Raw genomic sequence first — 13,921 nt, forward strand, 5'->3', positions numbered from 1 at the left:
GCTAACTAAAGCCAATGTTATTGGTTACTTTTCCAATACATATAAAATTACTTAAATTAACAGAAGACAACCCTTACTGGCTATGTAACATTTTACTGAGTAATTACAACTTCCAGACATGATACAGAATGTACTGAGTTCAAGTATAATTACAAAACAAAGAACATATGCAGGTAAGTATTCCAATATCTACACCTCACAAATCAAAATGACTTCCCCACACTAATACGGAGTAACCAAGACACAGAATGAAAAAGCCAATATACCAAAATGCAAGGCGCAGGGTGGGGAGGGGGCTGGTGAATCTGATTAAAAGGCTGTATGGAAAAATAAATTTTGAGATTGCCCTTTGAAAGTTCTACCAGGAGTGAAAAATTCTCATTGTTGTTCAATCCAATGTTCACTGTTCAAATTTAATACCATCTTGGCAACAGCCAAAATGCTTTCCAAACGCTTTAGGCATTTTTCGAACACTTCTCACACAGTTCTTCAGTATATTTAATTAAAGAGAAACTTACAAAATCCCTTTTATATTACATCATTTATACATCATTGCTTTCTTTTTTCTTCTGACTTCAGATTTGAAGCAGCTGATCACAACCTTTAAAGTTTTAAACACAGACTAAATTTAATTACAAAACCCAAATTTATGCTAGATTATGGACCTGTATTCCACTATTTTAGCAGGTGCCTCCTCCCAGAACAGAACTATGAATGCTGGCTATATAAAAATTTGACTGGGCTTGCTGTTAGTGTAACATCTATAAAAAGTAACCACGACCTTTTATTTTAATTCGTGGCTTTCATTTAGCCAGGAAAATAAATGTCCACAAGCACCCTACATAATACAGAATATTTTCTATTTATTATAACGTACTATAGTGTCTGCGATATTAAAAAACATACATCCTTTTCACATTGCATTTTGAATGTTTTATCTCCTTTTCAGAATGCGATTTAATTAGAAATCTTGCTTATCCACAGACCTCTCAGCAAACTGAAAAATACAGACTAATGGATTCATCAATGGCCACAGTCCACCGCAAGAATTCTGTAGACTTTAGAACAGAGCACTTTTTTTTTTCACAGCACGTTCAGTATGGTGCTTCAGTCATCTTCTGTCTAAAAGAATCAATTAATTTTCACTTTAATTCATTCCAGCTCTCATTTCCACAAATAACATTATTCACCCTCCACTTACCAAACACATACCTCACCACCAACAACTGAGATTATATCACCCTTAGTTTTCAGTGGACAAATAGGTTTGTACCTGCAAGGCTGAACACCACATCAGGACATAGCTAGACAGAAGCTCTGATTTTCATTACAGGAAAAAAAACAGGAGTTTTTGCTGGGGGAATTACCCAACTATCAGAATATTCATAAAAGAAAGAAAATCTCATCCTTACCTAGTTTTTGCATTCTAATAAAATATAATTTCTTACTGTTCTTTGCTTTTCCAATCATTATTTCTTATTTCTGGACAAGTGTTTGAGATGATTTTCATCCTTTCCTATTTCCAAGTGCTCAGCATATCTGGTCTTTTCCTTCCTTGTATTCTTTTTATCCTATACTTTCAGTTTCTTTTGCTTCAGCAAAGCCTGACTGACTGCAGCTTCTATAGACCCTACATCCACTTAGAGTTTCCATTTTATTTTCCTCGAAGGACATATATTTCAAAAGTTGAACTATTGTACTTTAGAGCCCGGATTCCTATTTCTTATTTTATGTAATATAGTCTACTTTTGATCGTAATGATTTGTGTCTCACTAACAAGAAAAGAAAAATAACTTAAGCTATGCAAACCCTCTAGGAAAAAAAAAATTCTTTTTGGTACATTTCAGCTTCTCATTTACATTATGCAGGTAAACTGCAAGAGAGGTGTTAGTGGTACTCTCTATTCAGAGCCAACAATAAGAATAGAAGCAGCACAATACTTAAGCTAGAAGGAAAAAAGCTCACTGTCATTTTGTACTTCTGTAAGCCTTTAGGTATGCACAGAAGGGCAGGTTCTGTACAGGAGTCAATATTCATCTGTTGTTCAACCATGCCAAAATGCCTCAAGAAAATATGAATATAAAAGGAAATGCTTTGTTTTCAAATCTTAAACAATATGGTGCTCTGGTTTCCTCTATATCTAAGTCAAGTTTAGAAAAATTATTACTTCATTGACAATTTTAAAAAATTGCCGCACTTTGAATAGACTAGAGCATAAAAACTGTTTGCATGAAGACTCTATTTGATGTACTCATCACTATTAGAGGTATTTCTATAATGCTTTCTTTGTTGCAGAAAAAAAAAAGATGAAATTATTACAAATAAAGAGGACACAAGGCTGTAATCAATGTATAACCTAGATAAAACATACCTAAAAACATTCCTGTACACTCCTGTGTACACAGGGGGCAGTTGAAATCTCTCAAAAACTGAGTCTCCCGATACAGCTGAAAAAGCTGCACCTGACAGAACCAAAAAACTTGGCTTTGGCTAACATGGTTTGTAGCTTTCAAAACAGCAATCACTATTCTCAACTATTAATGAACAAGAAGTACAGTTCAACATTCACAGATCAAGAGTAGAATCCAGCCCTGCTTTTAAAAACACAAGATGTTCATAATAGCTTCTTCCTCCAAAAGTAAGAGTCACTTTAAAGCAATAAAATCCATGTGGGAATTCAAGGAAGGAAAAAAATAGAGTCTAAAAAGTCAAGGATGCTTCACAAGGAATAAAGGATGCAAAGTTCTCCTTAAAAAATGTGTTCCCCCCACTACTTCTGGACCAGAACACAAACCACCAAACAGTCCCTGTAATACATTAATCCACTGGGGTATTTACTACTACCACTATATCCTTAATAAATGCCTTAAAAGTGGAGGGGGAAAGGGGCACCACATCAAACGCTGAGTTCCAGTGTATAATGGAGACAATTTAGACCTGAAGTTCATTCCTGGGGGAAAGATAATCACTTCAAAATTTTATCTTTTACAGAAAAAAATATTCTACAGAAAAAGGTATTATTAATATCCAGCCATTATATTATTAAAATAATTCAGTATATTGGAACACTAAGACAAGTTTTTCAAACATTGCAAGTTTTACAGAATTATGAGTCACTGCATAGCATGTAAGAAATCTTCCACAAAGCAGAGAGGGCAGCCGTATTCTGAACATAATTTGAAAAAAAACCGAACCTGCAAGGCCAGTCTACAGAAATAAATTATTTTAAAACATCACACCTTAATTGAAAAAATCCTAGAATATAACTTTATTGTTAGGTAAATCCTCACTTCTTTTCCTTAAAATCAGTAAAAAAAACCTATTCTGTAATTGCATTTGTGATAAAGAAAAATTCACTCCTCCACACATGTACAGCTCTTTAATCTGAGGACTCTAACACGTAAATGTAAATGTATTAGCTAATTGTTTTCCCCAAAAACATGAAAACAAAAGTAAACTAAGTAGTGGACCCACATTACCTCAAGGTTTTGACTATAAAGACAGTTAAAGAAAAAAAGCAGTAAAAATGTCATAGCTGTTAAAAACAATTTGCAAATTATAACATATAAATTAAAATGTAACAGCTTGGAATTACTATTCCTTTGCAACTGGCAGGTTCAATGAATCAGTAGTTCATTCAACTAGTGACTGGAGTTCATCAACATGCATGACAATGTAAACTTACAAGGTACTGCCAAAACCAGTCTGCCTGCCTGCCTTTTTGTAGTACATCACCTTCCAGGTCACTTTAAAAAATGGAACTGAGTCCTCAGACTGGTCAACAGTAATGTACCCCAAAACATTCAAATCCTGGCATCTTGAATTTAACATATTGTGATGCTATAATCAGTAAAGTAACTGGGAGACAAGGAACTCAATTCAATCCTAGAATATAAGCAAAAGGTGTGGATGGGTAATTTTCTGACTCAAATAAGGAAACTAAGATCAGAATTCAGATTAATTACATCTCCAATGAATAAAAAAAACATTTTTATAGGCTTTTGGAGTAGATGTCCTGTAAGAATATAAGCTCATAACTCCTCTTGAAAATTACACTTTGCTACTGAAATAACATTTACTAACCCTGCAGGGAAAGTTCTGCCCTGCAAAGTGCACACTGACACTACTCATTCATCAGTAACTCCAGCATGCAAACCAATTGGATAACATTGGCTGTCTTCTCTAACCTCTGCAGGAAGAACATTCTCCTAGTTTTTACTTCTCTTCAGGTTTTTGGTTTCTGAAATAACTGGTTTATTAATGTGTTTATTCAAATACAAATTCCATATAAATATTCTAGGGAGAAGAAAACATGTTATGCATTACCAGATTCCAGTGCTCTTCATGAATAAGACTAATACCAGGAGAGTGCATACTGAGATGAGATGAATTTTACATAGAAGGGCAAGGAGAAAGGTGAATTATTTATAATCTGCTAAAATATCCCTTATTTATTTGATATGGGAGACTTCCAAATTACCTTTAAACTGCATTTTAAATCATCAGGCTTAAATATACTAGCTAGTTTTACAATAGGAGAAAACCAGATAAGGTAAGCCTTTTTTTGAATTAGCTGTAATAGGTAATAAGCTATAAAGAAGCCACCAGTGAATAGGGATTATAGAAAAGGGTACTGAGGAGATCCTTTCACCCACAATTACTGCATGTGAAGCCCCACCTGTAACTTAACTCTGGAATGTTTTTCTCCTTAAAATGACCAGCATGCAAAGTGCTTTGCAGTTGTCAAAAAGGCATGTTATTTTAAATTGTCATTGTTCACTGGTAAGTGACACCTAATATGAAAAAAAAAAAAAAAATTGTAAATGCTTTTAGTCAGATCTGGACATATTGGTCTCCACTATTATTTGCTACAATTCTTATAAAATAATCTTACATTGATTTTTGAAGACTTGTGTTTGATATCAACATTTCTTCTTTCAGCAATTCAGCCATTACTCAGCAACTGAGTTACTAGGATGGTCTTATTACCACCTGTCACCCCACAAGCAAATCTTATTTTACATTAAAGTGCATGAAGAATTTTCCTCAGTGCTATTTAAATATGGTTATTTCATTTATATTTCAACTTGCATGTTCAGTACTCATGGCCTTATTAATAAAGGCTCGGTCTCAAAGAATCTGGTACAAATTGAGTACCTACTGCAGAAAGCCTTGCGACAACTGTACACAGTTATAGAATTTCACATTTCAAAGTTATAAACTAATCACTGGATTGGTGAGGACCACTGATAAAATTACTCTACTTTCCCAAACAAGCAAGGTCAAGTTATCAAAAAATTCAGAGTAAGTGGTTTGGAATTCAGGTAACATCTAAATGTAAATAAATTAAAAATACAATGTATTAATTTGTTTAATTATAAATAGATAATTTTTTACTATTATACATTCCAGCTACATCTCTCGCATCTTCTAGCAAAGACCATATCTGGCAATAGAATCTATCAAAATATAAAAAAGCCAAAAATGCCAGGTAACTTTTAATAAGCATACTACCATAAATATCTCCCAGATTACATGTGAAGATATTTACAAATAAGAAAACAAGTGTCAAAGTAAGGAAAAAAACCAAACAAAATTTAAAGAGCGGAAGTGCACCAAAATTTGTACGCAGTAATTTTTCACAGTAATTTAATGTACTCTGGCTAAACCCATACAGCTGGCTCCTCTAAGGTGAAAAGCCTTGTTTTCCTGAAGTGCAGTTGTAATCATAATGGTGGCAAAAAGCAGGTTTCCAGGTCATGGTACTTGAGATAAGGCGAGTGCCCATTTGAAACAATTTATCTCATAGAAAAGAAAAACTGTGAAACAATCACACAGTTGAAATATTACAGCTTAAGGTTGGCAGGTTCCACTGGAACAAACTCTTCCTATCTAATCTTAATATCTCCCAAGAACCTTTAATGATATCTTGAAAGAAACTAAAGAGTGCAAACAGACTGCAAAGGGACACAAATGGAAAAACTACGTGTGTTGTATAGTTTCAGGCAGCTGTATTTGCCTAATTAAACCTCAAGTTTTAAGCTCTGGATCGCAGTAAATACACTTGGACAGACTCTCCTGTGGATTTTAACTCAAGTAGCTTTTTGAAACTGATTTTGCCATGGAAATTTTTGTCTGCAAGTCTAGCGCTCTTCCAGAAACAGAAGCAGTGCTAACAGTCCAGGAAGCCTAGGGCAAAGGAAGCGAGGTACGGTGCTGAGGTCACTGCAATCTCAGAAGCTTTTCAGCCCTTTACAGGACTTGTGTCCACAAGGGTAGCAACCTGAAGATCTCTCCTGTTCAAGTCTACAGTATCTCCAAATCCACATGACGAACATCAGGGTTTCGTTGCTGAAATGGAATTTAAAAACAATGTATTGAAAATATTCAAATACATTTTTGTACGTGGTTACAAATAACGTGTTTCCAGTATGATGATGTCAACTGGATAATAGATCCCCTTTTGGATAACATAGGGACTATTTTAAAATGAGGAAGGGTTTCAATAAACATTGTCCGTATTATGAGGCATTTTTGAAAGGCTAAGTCATCTTTTTGTTTGAAAAATACTTTTCAACATCATGGACAAATTAGTTCTTATGCTCTATAAAGTATGGAGGAGCTCTCAATTTTAACAAGGCAGTCGAGTTTTATATAAACTGTTCAGATACATGTATGTATAGGTATCTCACTTTCTTAAAGTTTCAACAGATACTTACCTGAATAACAGGTAAGATTTCTGAAATAATTTGTTCTATGCCACTGAAGCTATATATACAGATTCAGAACACTGTTTCTATTAAGAAATATGTATTTTCTGATATTGTAGAAATATGTTATCACCATTACATAAATTGTACAATCCATGAGAAAGTCATGACTTCAGACATCCAGCACGTGAATGAATATGCCTAGTATATTAATAAACCCTATTCAATACCAGCATGATTGCTATATATATATATATATATATATATGCCTATTCCAAAAAGCAGTATGTTTATAAAAAAATTTAGACATCATCCTGCTGCTCAAAAACCATGCATGAAGAATTGATTCATATGTTATAATTAAAATTAAAAAAAAAAAAAATTTGATTCTTAAACAGGACAGCCCTAGGGATAGAAACTTAAAGTAGAATATTTATGAAATATAACAAGCAAGGATGGACATGCTCTTGAGGCACTTCTCTAATGGTTAGAAGAGACAGTCATGGCAGGACTGCATTTATCTGAGAGTCAGTATACTTGGAATTCTGAATTCATGCCAGGAAGGTAAGACTGACAGCCCCAAGATACTTACAGAATTAAAAATGGGAACAACCCTTTCTTGCATCAGCCAGAGGATATTTAAATTTCAGAATGAAAAAAAAGATAACGCAGCTTATCTTTATTTTGTAAGGTAAAATAAATTCTGTATGGCCACAACAAGACTGAAAGAAGTTGAGTAGCAGTCCCCATCACCCAGAAATATTTGACACAATTCTAAGAGCCAGTTTTAAAAAAAAAAAAAAAAAAAAAGAGAATTTACTTTTTTTACGGCCAAAACAGAATACAACAGCCTATAAATAGTCTGACATTCTGAGAATACAGTAAAAAAGACACATTCAGGTCTATTGAATGAAAATTTGTTCTTTGTTGGTATAAAATAGAACAAAAGATACAACCAATAGATCAGTGGTAAAGTAAGGATCTGCTGGTTGTCAGAACTAAAATAATACTACTATAGCAAGAAAATCTGCATTTGTAATATCAACTTCTTCCCCTCCCTCATATTTACAAATGAAATCCCAGAAATTAGGTGCAGTGATATTGTTTAAAATATTTCACAGAATAAGTACTCACTAATAAGCAGTTAAATTTACCTTCAGGTCCTTCTCAAGTCTGTCTACTTCAGCACCCAGCATGTCAATGATATTCTCACCATGCTTAAGCATAAAGGCTTCTAATTCTTCAAGGGTTTTCACTTGCTGAATTTCCTAGGAAGAAATTAAATTTAAGAGATTGAGATGAGGAAAAGAAAATAAAGGAATAACACTCTAGAGGGTCTTGACATATTTCAAGAGGGAGGAAAAAAAACCCCTAAACAAAACACTCCAGCTTTTGCCATTTACTCTCAAAACATCATCTGTTCCTGTGTCTCAAAGACACAGAAGAGTAGCATCCATTCGCTGAAAACAGCTGGCTCTGTCATTATCACCTGCATTTGATAAAAAACCTTCTTCTATCTTTAATTTATTTCCTCCTTAACTTTCCAAATAAGTTTAGAGAATTTCATTCATTTTCTAGAAGTTTCTGAGGTATTCCTCACAGCAAGGTAGAATACACGAGGGTACCATGCTCTTTCTCTATTTTCTACATTCTTGTTATTTCATTACCCTGCCTACTCTGGGCATCAAATAACCAACTCCTCTGAAAGTCCACAAGGATTAAGACAAATGCTGCTGTAAATATGACTCCTCCATAATATCAGAAATTTGAAGACAGTTGACAGGAACTCAGACTAAGAGAACAACAGCACATGAAACTGAAGGAATGAGATTAAGGAAGACAGGATGTTAAACTCCACCCTCCAAAAAACGACAGACATCAGCAGCACCAAAGCAGGTGCCACAGTATTGCTACAGAATCATACAACGGCTTGGGTCAGAAAGAGCCTTAAAGATCATCTAGTTGTTCCCCCACTGCCATGGGCAGGGACACTTTCTGCCACACCAGGTCACACAGAATCCCATCCAACCCTATCCTTAAACACCTGAAGGGATGAGGCATCCACAACTTCTCTAGGCAACTTGTTCCACTGCCTCACCACCCTCTACCACAGTAAAGAATTTTTTTCTCGTATTTACTTTATGTCTATCACCTTTCAGTGAGCTTTCCTTAGAGGTCTCACACCAAGCTGTCTGGAAGCCATTGGTCCTGTAGTTTATCTCAGTTGCAGTATGTTTAGAGCAAACAGGTTATTGTAAACAGAAATAAACTAGGAAACAGCTAATTCTTCTTGTGCATACAAGTACATGACAACACCTTATTTCCCCTTCTCAGTACCCTAAAACTGAAGAGGAATAATGTAATTGAGCAAGCTTAAAACATATCTCGACCACAATAACCCAGGACTACAATCTCAGCAATTGTAACAAGAAGAAAACCAAGGTAATCTAAATGACAGCATTTCAACAAATATTTGACAACTGTAGAAAGAATAACATTGACAGCAGTGCCAGTTGAATAAGCTGCTTATTTGAAAAAGTATAGGTCAAAAGGCAAGCACACTGTCTGCATTTGACTTTGGATGGCTGAAGCCCACTGAAAGGAACATCCTTCAGTGACAGTTTTATAGCTGACATGAGGTTACTACATGAAACAACAATGACCTGTGTAAGACACAGTTGCCAACCTAGAATCAATCAGAAAGATCTTTCCCAACAATACTCAAAGTATTGGAAGAATTAGTGAAGGTTGTATGCAATTCCCAAAGTGAATAGCAGGTGAAAAACAAAAGCTAACAAAGCCCTTAAAAGGAGACTAGTGTGCTAAAAACTGCAACAGCAAAGCAACTGGCATTAGAAAATCAGGCAAAGTTGCAGTGTCTCAGTGGTACAAAGCTGATGGCACTCTTCCTCTCAAAAATGTAATTGAAATTCAGTAGATTAATAGATCAGATATTGCACTATATATACATAATTCTTATTTTGACATTAACATGTTTTAAAACTGAGATACTGACTAACAATTTAAAATTGCAATGTAAAATTTAGAAGTAAACGTAACTTGTAAATTGTGTTTAATGGACAGACAAAATCTGTATTCCATTTTGAAAGGGTAAAAAAGAAAGAAATTTTGTACACAAACAAATGAACATGAACAAGGTACCATTGGAAAAAAAACAAACGTCCTGTCATAATAACTTGCTCACTTAAAACTCTTGTTTTATTCAGATAAATATTTTCTTCATACTTCATAGTTCTGCCATACAAAATACAGCAGAGAACAGCTCTGCATTTCTATATTGAAAAGATGGCTTAAGAAAAGCAGCTCTGAAACCATACCGATGAAATCAGAGACCGACACTTACTGAAGGATGATTAATTTTTAAAAATCATCAAAATGCTACATCATGTGACAAAGCAATCCACATTCACACTGAGTCTGAATGGCTGGACCTGTAAATCTCAACACTGCACCACCCATGCATGCCCAGGGCAAATGGCTCTGCCAAAAGAGATGCCTATTTGCAGGTGATAAGCTTCTAGTTTTAACTGCATGTCTTGTAATTCAATAAATGTATTGGAAGAATTATGTTCTCATCAATTTTTTTTACAAATCTCTATTTTCTAACAAAACAATCACAGAATCATAGAACATTCTGAGTTGGAAGGGAAACACAACACTTGTATGAATGGCCCGTGCAGGGAGCAAACCCACAACCTTATTAGCCAAAAGTAGCTCTTTTTCAGCAGCACATAATACAGTTATCTCTAAGTACATTTAAAACATTAGCATGAAGTAACCCTGCAACCCTTCAAATGAAGAAGTGAAATGTATTTCATCCATTTACAAGTCTTGCGTTTAGAGGTGCTTGAAATTATTAAGTATCAAATATTGGGGGTTACAAAAGCAATTTTTCAGCATACTTGTAGCAGCTGTTCGATGTCTTGTTTTTCCAGGTAAGACCGAGTAACAACACGTCCATCAAAATCCACTTCTGCCTTGAACCTCACTTTGCTCATTCCCATGTCGGTGGCTTTAACATCATGAATTGCTCTGAAACGTATACATTTTTAAAGAAAATGTAAAACAACATAGAACAAACCACTAGCTAGTTTGACTTCTCATGTTAACAATATTGTCACTGCAATCCTGTAATTTTAAAAGGACAATCTTTGACAAAATATCCTCATTGAGCCCACTCACACTTCCATTAAATACTAATTTATGTTTAACTTGTTTTATCACTTCCACAGGTTTCTGCAACATCAACACATCTAAAAATCACTGCAATAAAAGACAGATAACTAGAAACATCCCACATTTAGAACAGTTAAAAAATATTCCACAATTAAAAATGTGAGAACTTCCCCCTTCCATGTTAAAAGTTTATGTCCCACTTATTTTCCACTGCAGAGAAGTTTTTGCGCATATACATGACACTATTTAACAGTTTTTAAGTACCTGCAATTCTGAGGCAAGGAAGAATAACCAGTTGTTAATTAATGAAAAATTAATGAAATGCAATTATAGAAGTATCCTATCCTAAAGTTGATAAAGGCATGATCTTTTAGAGAATTGTAAAAACTATATTTGACATAAGTTACAGATATTGTGTTTGGAATTAATTTTTGATCCTTTAGAACTATTAATCACATCTTATCAAGCTTATCATGTTTGTAAGTGCTGAAAATGTATATTTATTTAAAGGCTCCTAATACATACTAGAACATGAAAACTCTAATGTTTATATTTTGGTTCTTTGAAAAATTCTGGGTTTCTGTAGCAGAGTTTTGTTCCAGCTTGTTGGACAAATTCTGATATGTGAATATAGGTAGTAAACAACAAGCTCTTAATTTTAATGGGATAAGAAGCAAACTCAGGATCAAGATGTGATGAATTTCAGAAGTGAAATAAACACAAAATAAAATACTTGATTTTTTTCCTAATTATATTAACAAAATCTCAGTTTATCTTCTAAGCCAAGAAAATTTAAAATTGCCACTGTAGAGTAGGCTTCCACATTTTTCCATCAAGGTCAGAAAAAATAAGTTTAGACTAAATCATGGGACAAAAATCACAAAAAGTTCATATTTTTTAAATTCTTGCTTCTGACATTTTCAAAATAAAACAAGTATAAAAGATTTCAAAGACTTTTAGTTTTATTAACAGAAAAATGCATTCTTGACTATTTAGTAAATTCTAACACAAAACTTAAATTCAGCAATGCAGCTCACTTGATGGAAAGTACCAAACTTTACCTTCTGTATATTTTGCTAAATTGTGCAATTTCACAGAATCTGTAAATTTAGCATGCCCTTTGTCTCAAGCAAATTTACTCTTCCCAACTAGAAATGCTTCTTTGCATCTGAATGTTTATAAAGCAGAAATAACACCACAGGCAGTGCAGGCAGAAAGCAGAAGGCATGTATGTTGGAAGGAGCTGTTAGAATGAACAGCCAAAAAAGAACAGGAGACAGAAACTTAAAGACGAACAATCACAGGGATTTTTTACAGAATACTTCTTGTAATACTCAGGGTGGAAGAGAGGTAAGCATATTTAAAAAAAAAGAAATGGAACATGAACTAAATACAGAGACACCAAAAAATACATCTTAGTAAATATTTAAGCAGATTAGAAGAACTACCAGCTAGCAATAAAGACTTTCCAGGTCCATTCCAATTCACACAACTATTCTGCAGGAAGTTATCAAATCAAGAAAGGATTACTTAGAGTAAACTAGATGACATCAAACTACTTCAACCCAGAGAGGGTATTTAAGATAACAGATGTGCTCAATAAAGAGAATTTGGAAGCACATGATTCAAAAATGTTGAAGACATATCAAGTGCCTATCAGAACTAAGCAAGAAGGTAAGTGACATCTGAGCTTCCCATTAAACCTGATAAAATTCAGTGAAATTAAGCATATTCTATAAATGTGAAGGAAGACAGTCTACCTTAGTGCATATAATCTGCCCAGGAAAGATAAGACTTGTATTTGAGTTAAAAGAACTAAGAATAACTGTGAAGGAAAATTAATTTTTCATCTTGCAATACTGATGAGAATTAAAACAAAAACCAAACCAGATTAACAACATTGTGCCAATATTCAAGATCAATCCACAAGTCCATCCATTTAAGTGAGGACAACTTCACATGACAACTGAAGGAAAAATAGTTAAAAAGGTGGGGAGAATAATTCTATATTAAGAACACTACTCCCAATCATTAAAATTTTAGGGAATGTAGGTCTTGTCAAACAATCCTGTTTAAAAAAAAAAAAAATTAAAGTATCAAGATTTAGTTGAAAAAATATCACCACCACAGAGACTTATTTTAGTAGGACAGCCGTTAGTATTATCTGATAATCAAATATTTCATAATTAGCAGTGGATCATGATGTTCAGGCAAGCTATTGCTGGAATAGTAACCTAAGTGATGGTGCTAACAGGGGCTGAGGAGTAGTTACCAGAGCCCCTGGAGCCTTTGGTCAATTTGGATCTAAAATACTTTCTGATGAATACTAAATGATTCCCTAATATATCTCCTTCTGATATGGCAAAGCACATCTGAAAATAAACACTGCAAACCACGCCTGAAAGAACTAGAGAGGAATATTCTGGGAGTAGCAACTACAAAAAGCATTGCACTGAGAACTGCAAACCCTGAAAGGCTGAAATAAAAAGGCAACTATTAGTCCCAGCTTTAGAAGCAGACCAGTAATCAGGAGCTTTTTCTTTTACAGTTTGTGTCAGAAGGATATGTAAGAGTATGACACACACTAGTATACATCTCCATTTTAGAAAATGCGACTCTGAATATTCAAGAAAATGCTAACACTGCTAGAAGTCCAAAGCTTATGTTGATGAAAACATACAGTAGTCCTTTGAAGAAATACTTAATTTTAAAAGGCTTTGTCATTTCAGCTGCTATATTTTTTTCCTTATTTCAGCCTTTGGTTGGTTTGTTTTCAGCTTTTCCCCAAATTTTACCTAGTAAAAAGCAAGGGTAATATAAGTTTGTGGAGAACTGAGATTAAGACCAGGTGTCTTATTAGAAGACATACATTAACCAAGCTAGAGATAACAGGCTTGTTCTAAGAACTCTGTCAAAGACAAACTGGGCACTGAAAGAAATCAAAGCTGGTAATGAAATATATCTAAGAAAGAGATCACCGAAGACAATGTGAATACAGAGGGTATGATAAGCAC

The 13,921-nt window shown here is 34.3% G+C and overlaps 1 protein-coding gene across 1 annotated transcript in view; it reads right to left on the bottom strand.

Moving 5' to 3' along the window:
* Window positions 1-73: 73 nt before the first annotated feature.
* The window catches only part of SLC30A9 (solute carrier family 30 member 9), a 33,970-nt gene continuing 20,122 nt past the window's right edge, over window positions 74-13,921 (bottom strand). Inside the window, exons 16-18 of the mRNA XM_066317060.1 lie at window positions 10,634-10,763; window positions 7,865-7,978; window positions 74-6,351 (exon numbers count right to left, since the gene is read on the bottom strand). Coding sequence (XP_066173157.1) covers window positions 6,307-6,351; window positions 7,865-7,978; window positions 10,634-10,763 — 289 coding nt within the window. The 3' untranslated portion in view covers window positions 74-6,306. The remainder of the gene's footprint in view (window positions 6,352-7,864; window positions 7,979-10,633; window positions 10,764-13,921) is intronic.

The sequence above is a fragment of the Sylvia atricapilla genome, chromosome 4 (genome assembly GCF_009819655.1).
Source record: "Sylvia atricapilla isolate bSylAtr1 chromosome 4, bSylAtr1.pri, whole genome shotgun sequence".
NCBI classification, from domain to species: domain Eukaryota; kingdom Metazoa; phylum Chordata; class Aves; order Passeriformes; family Sylviidae; genus Sylvia; species Sylvia atricapilla.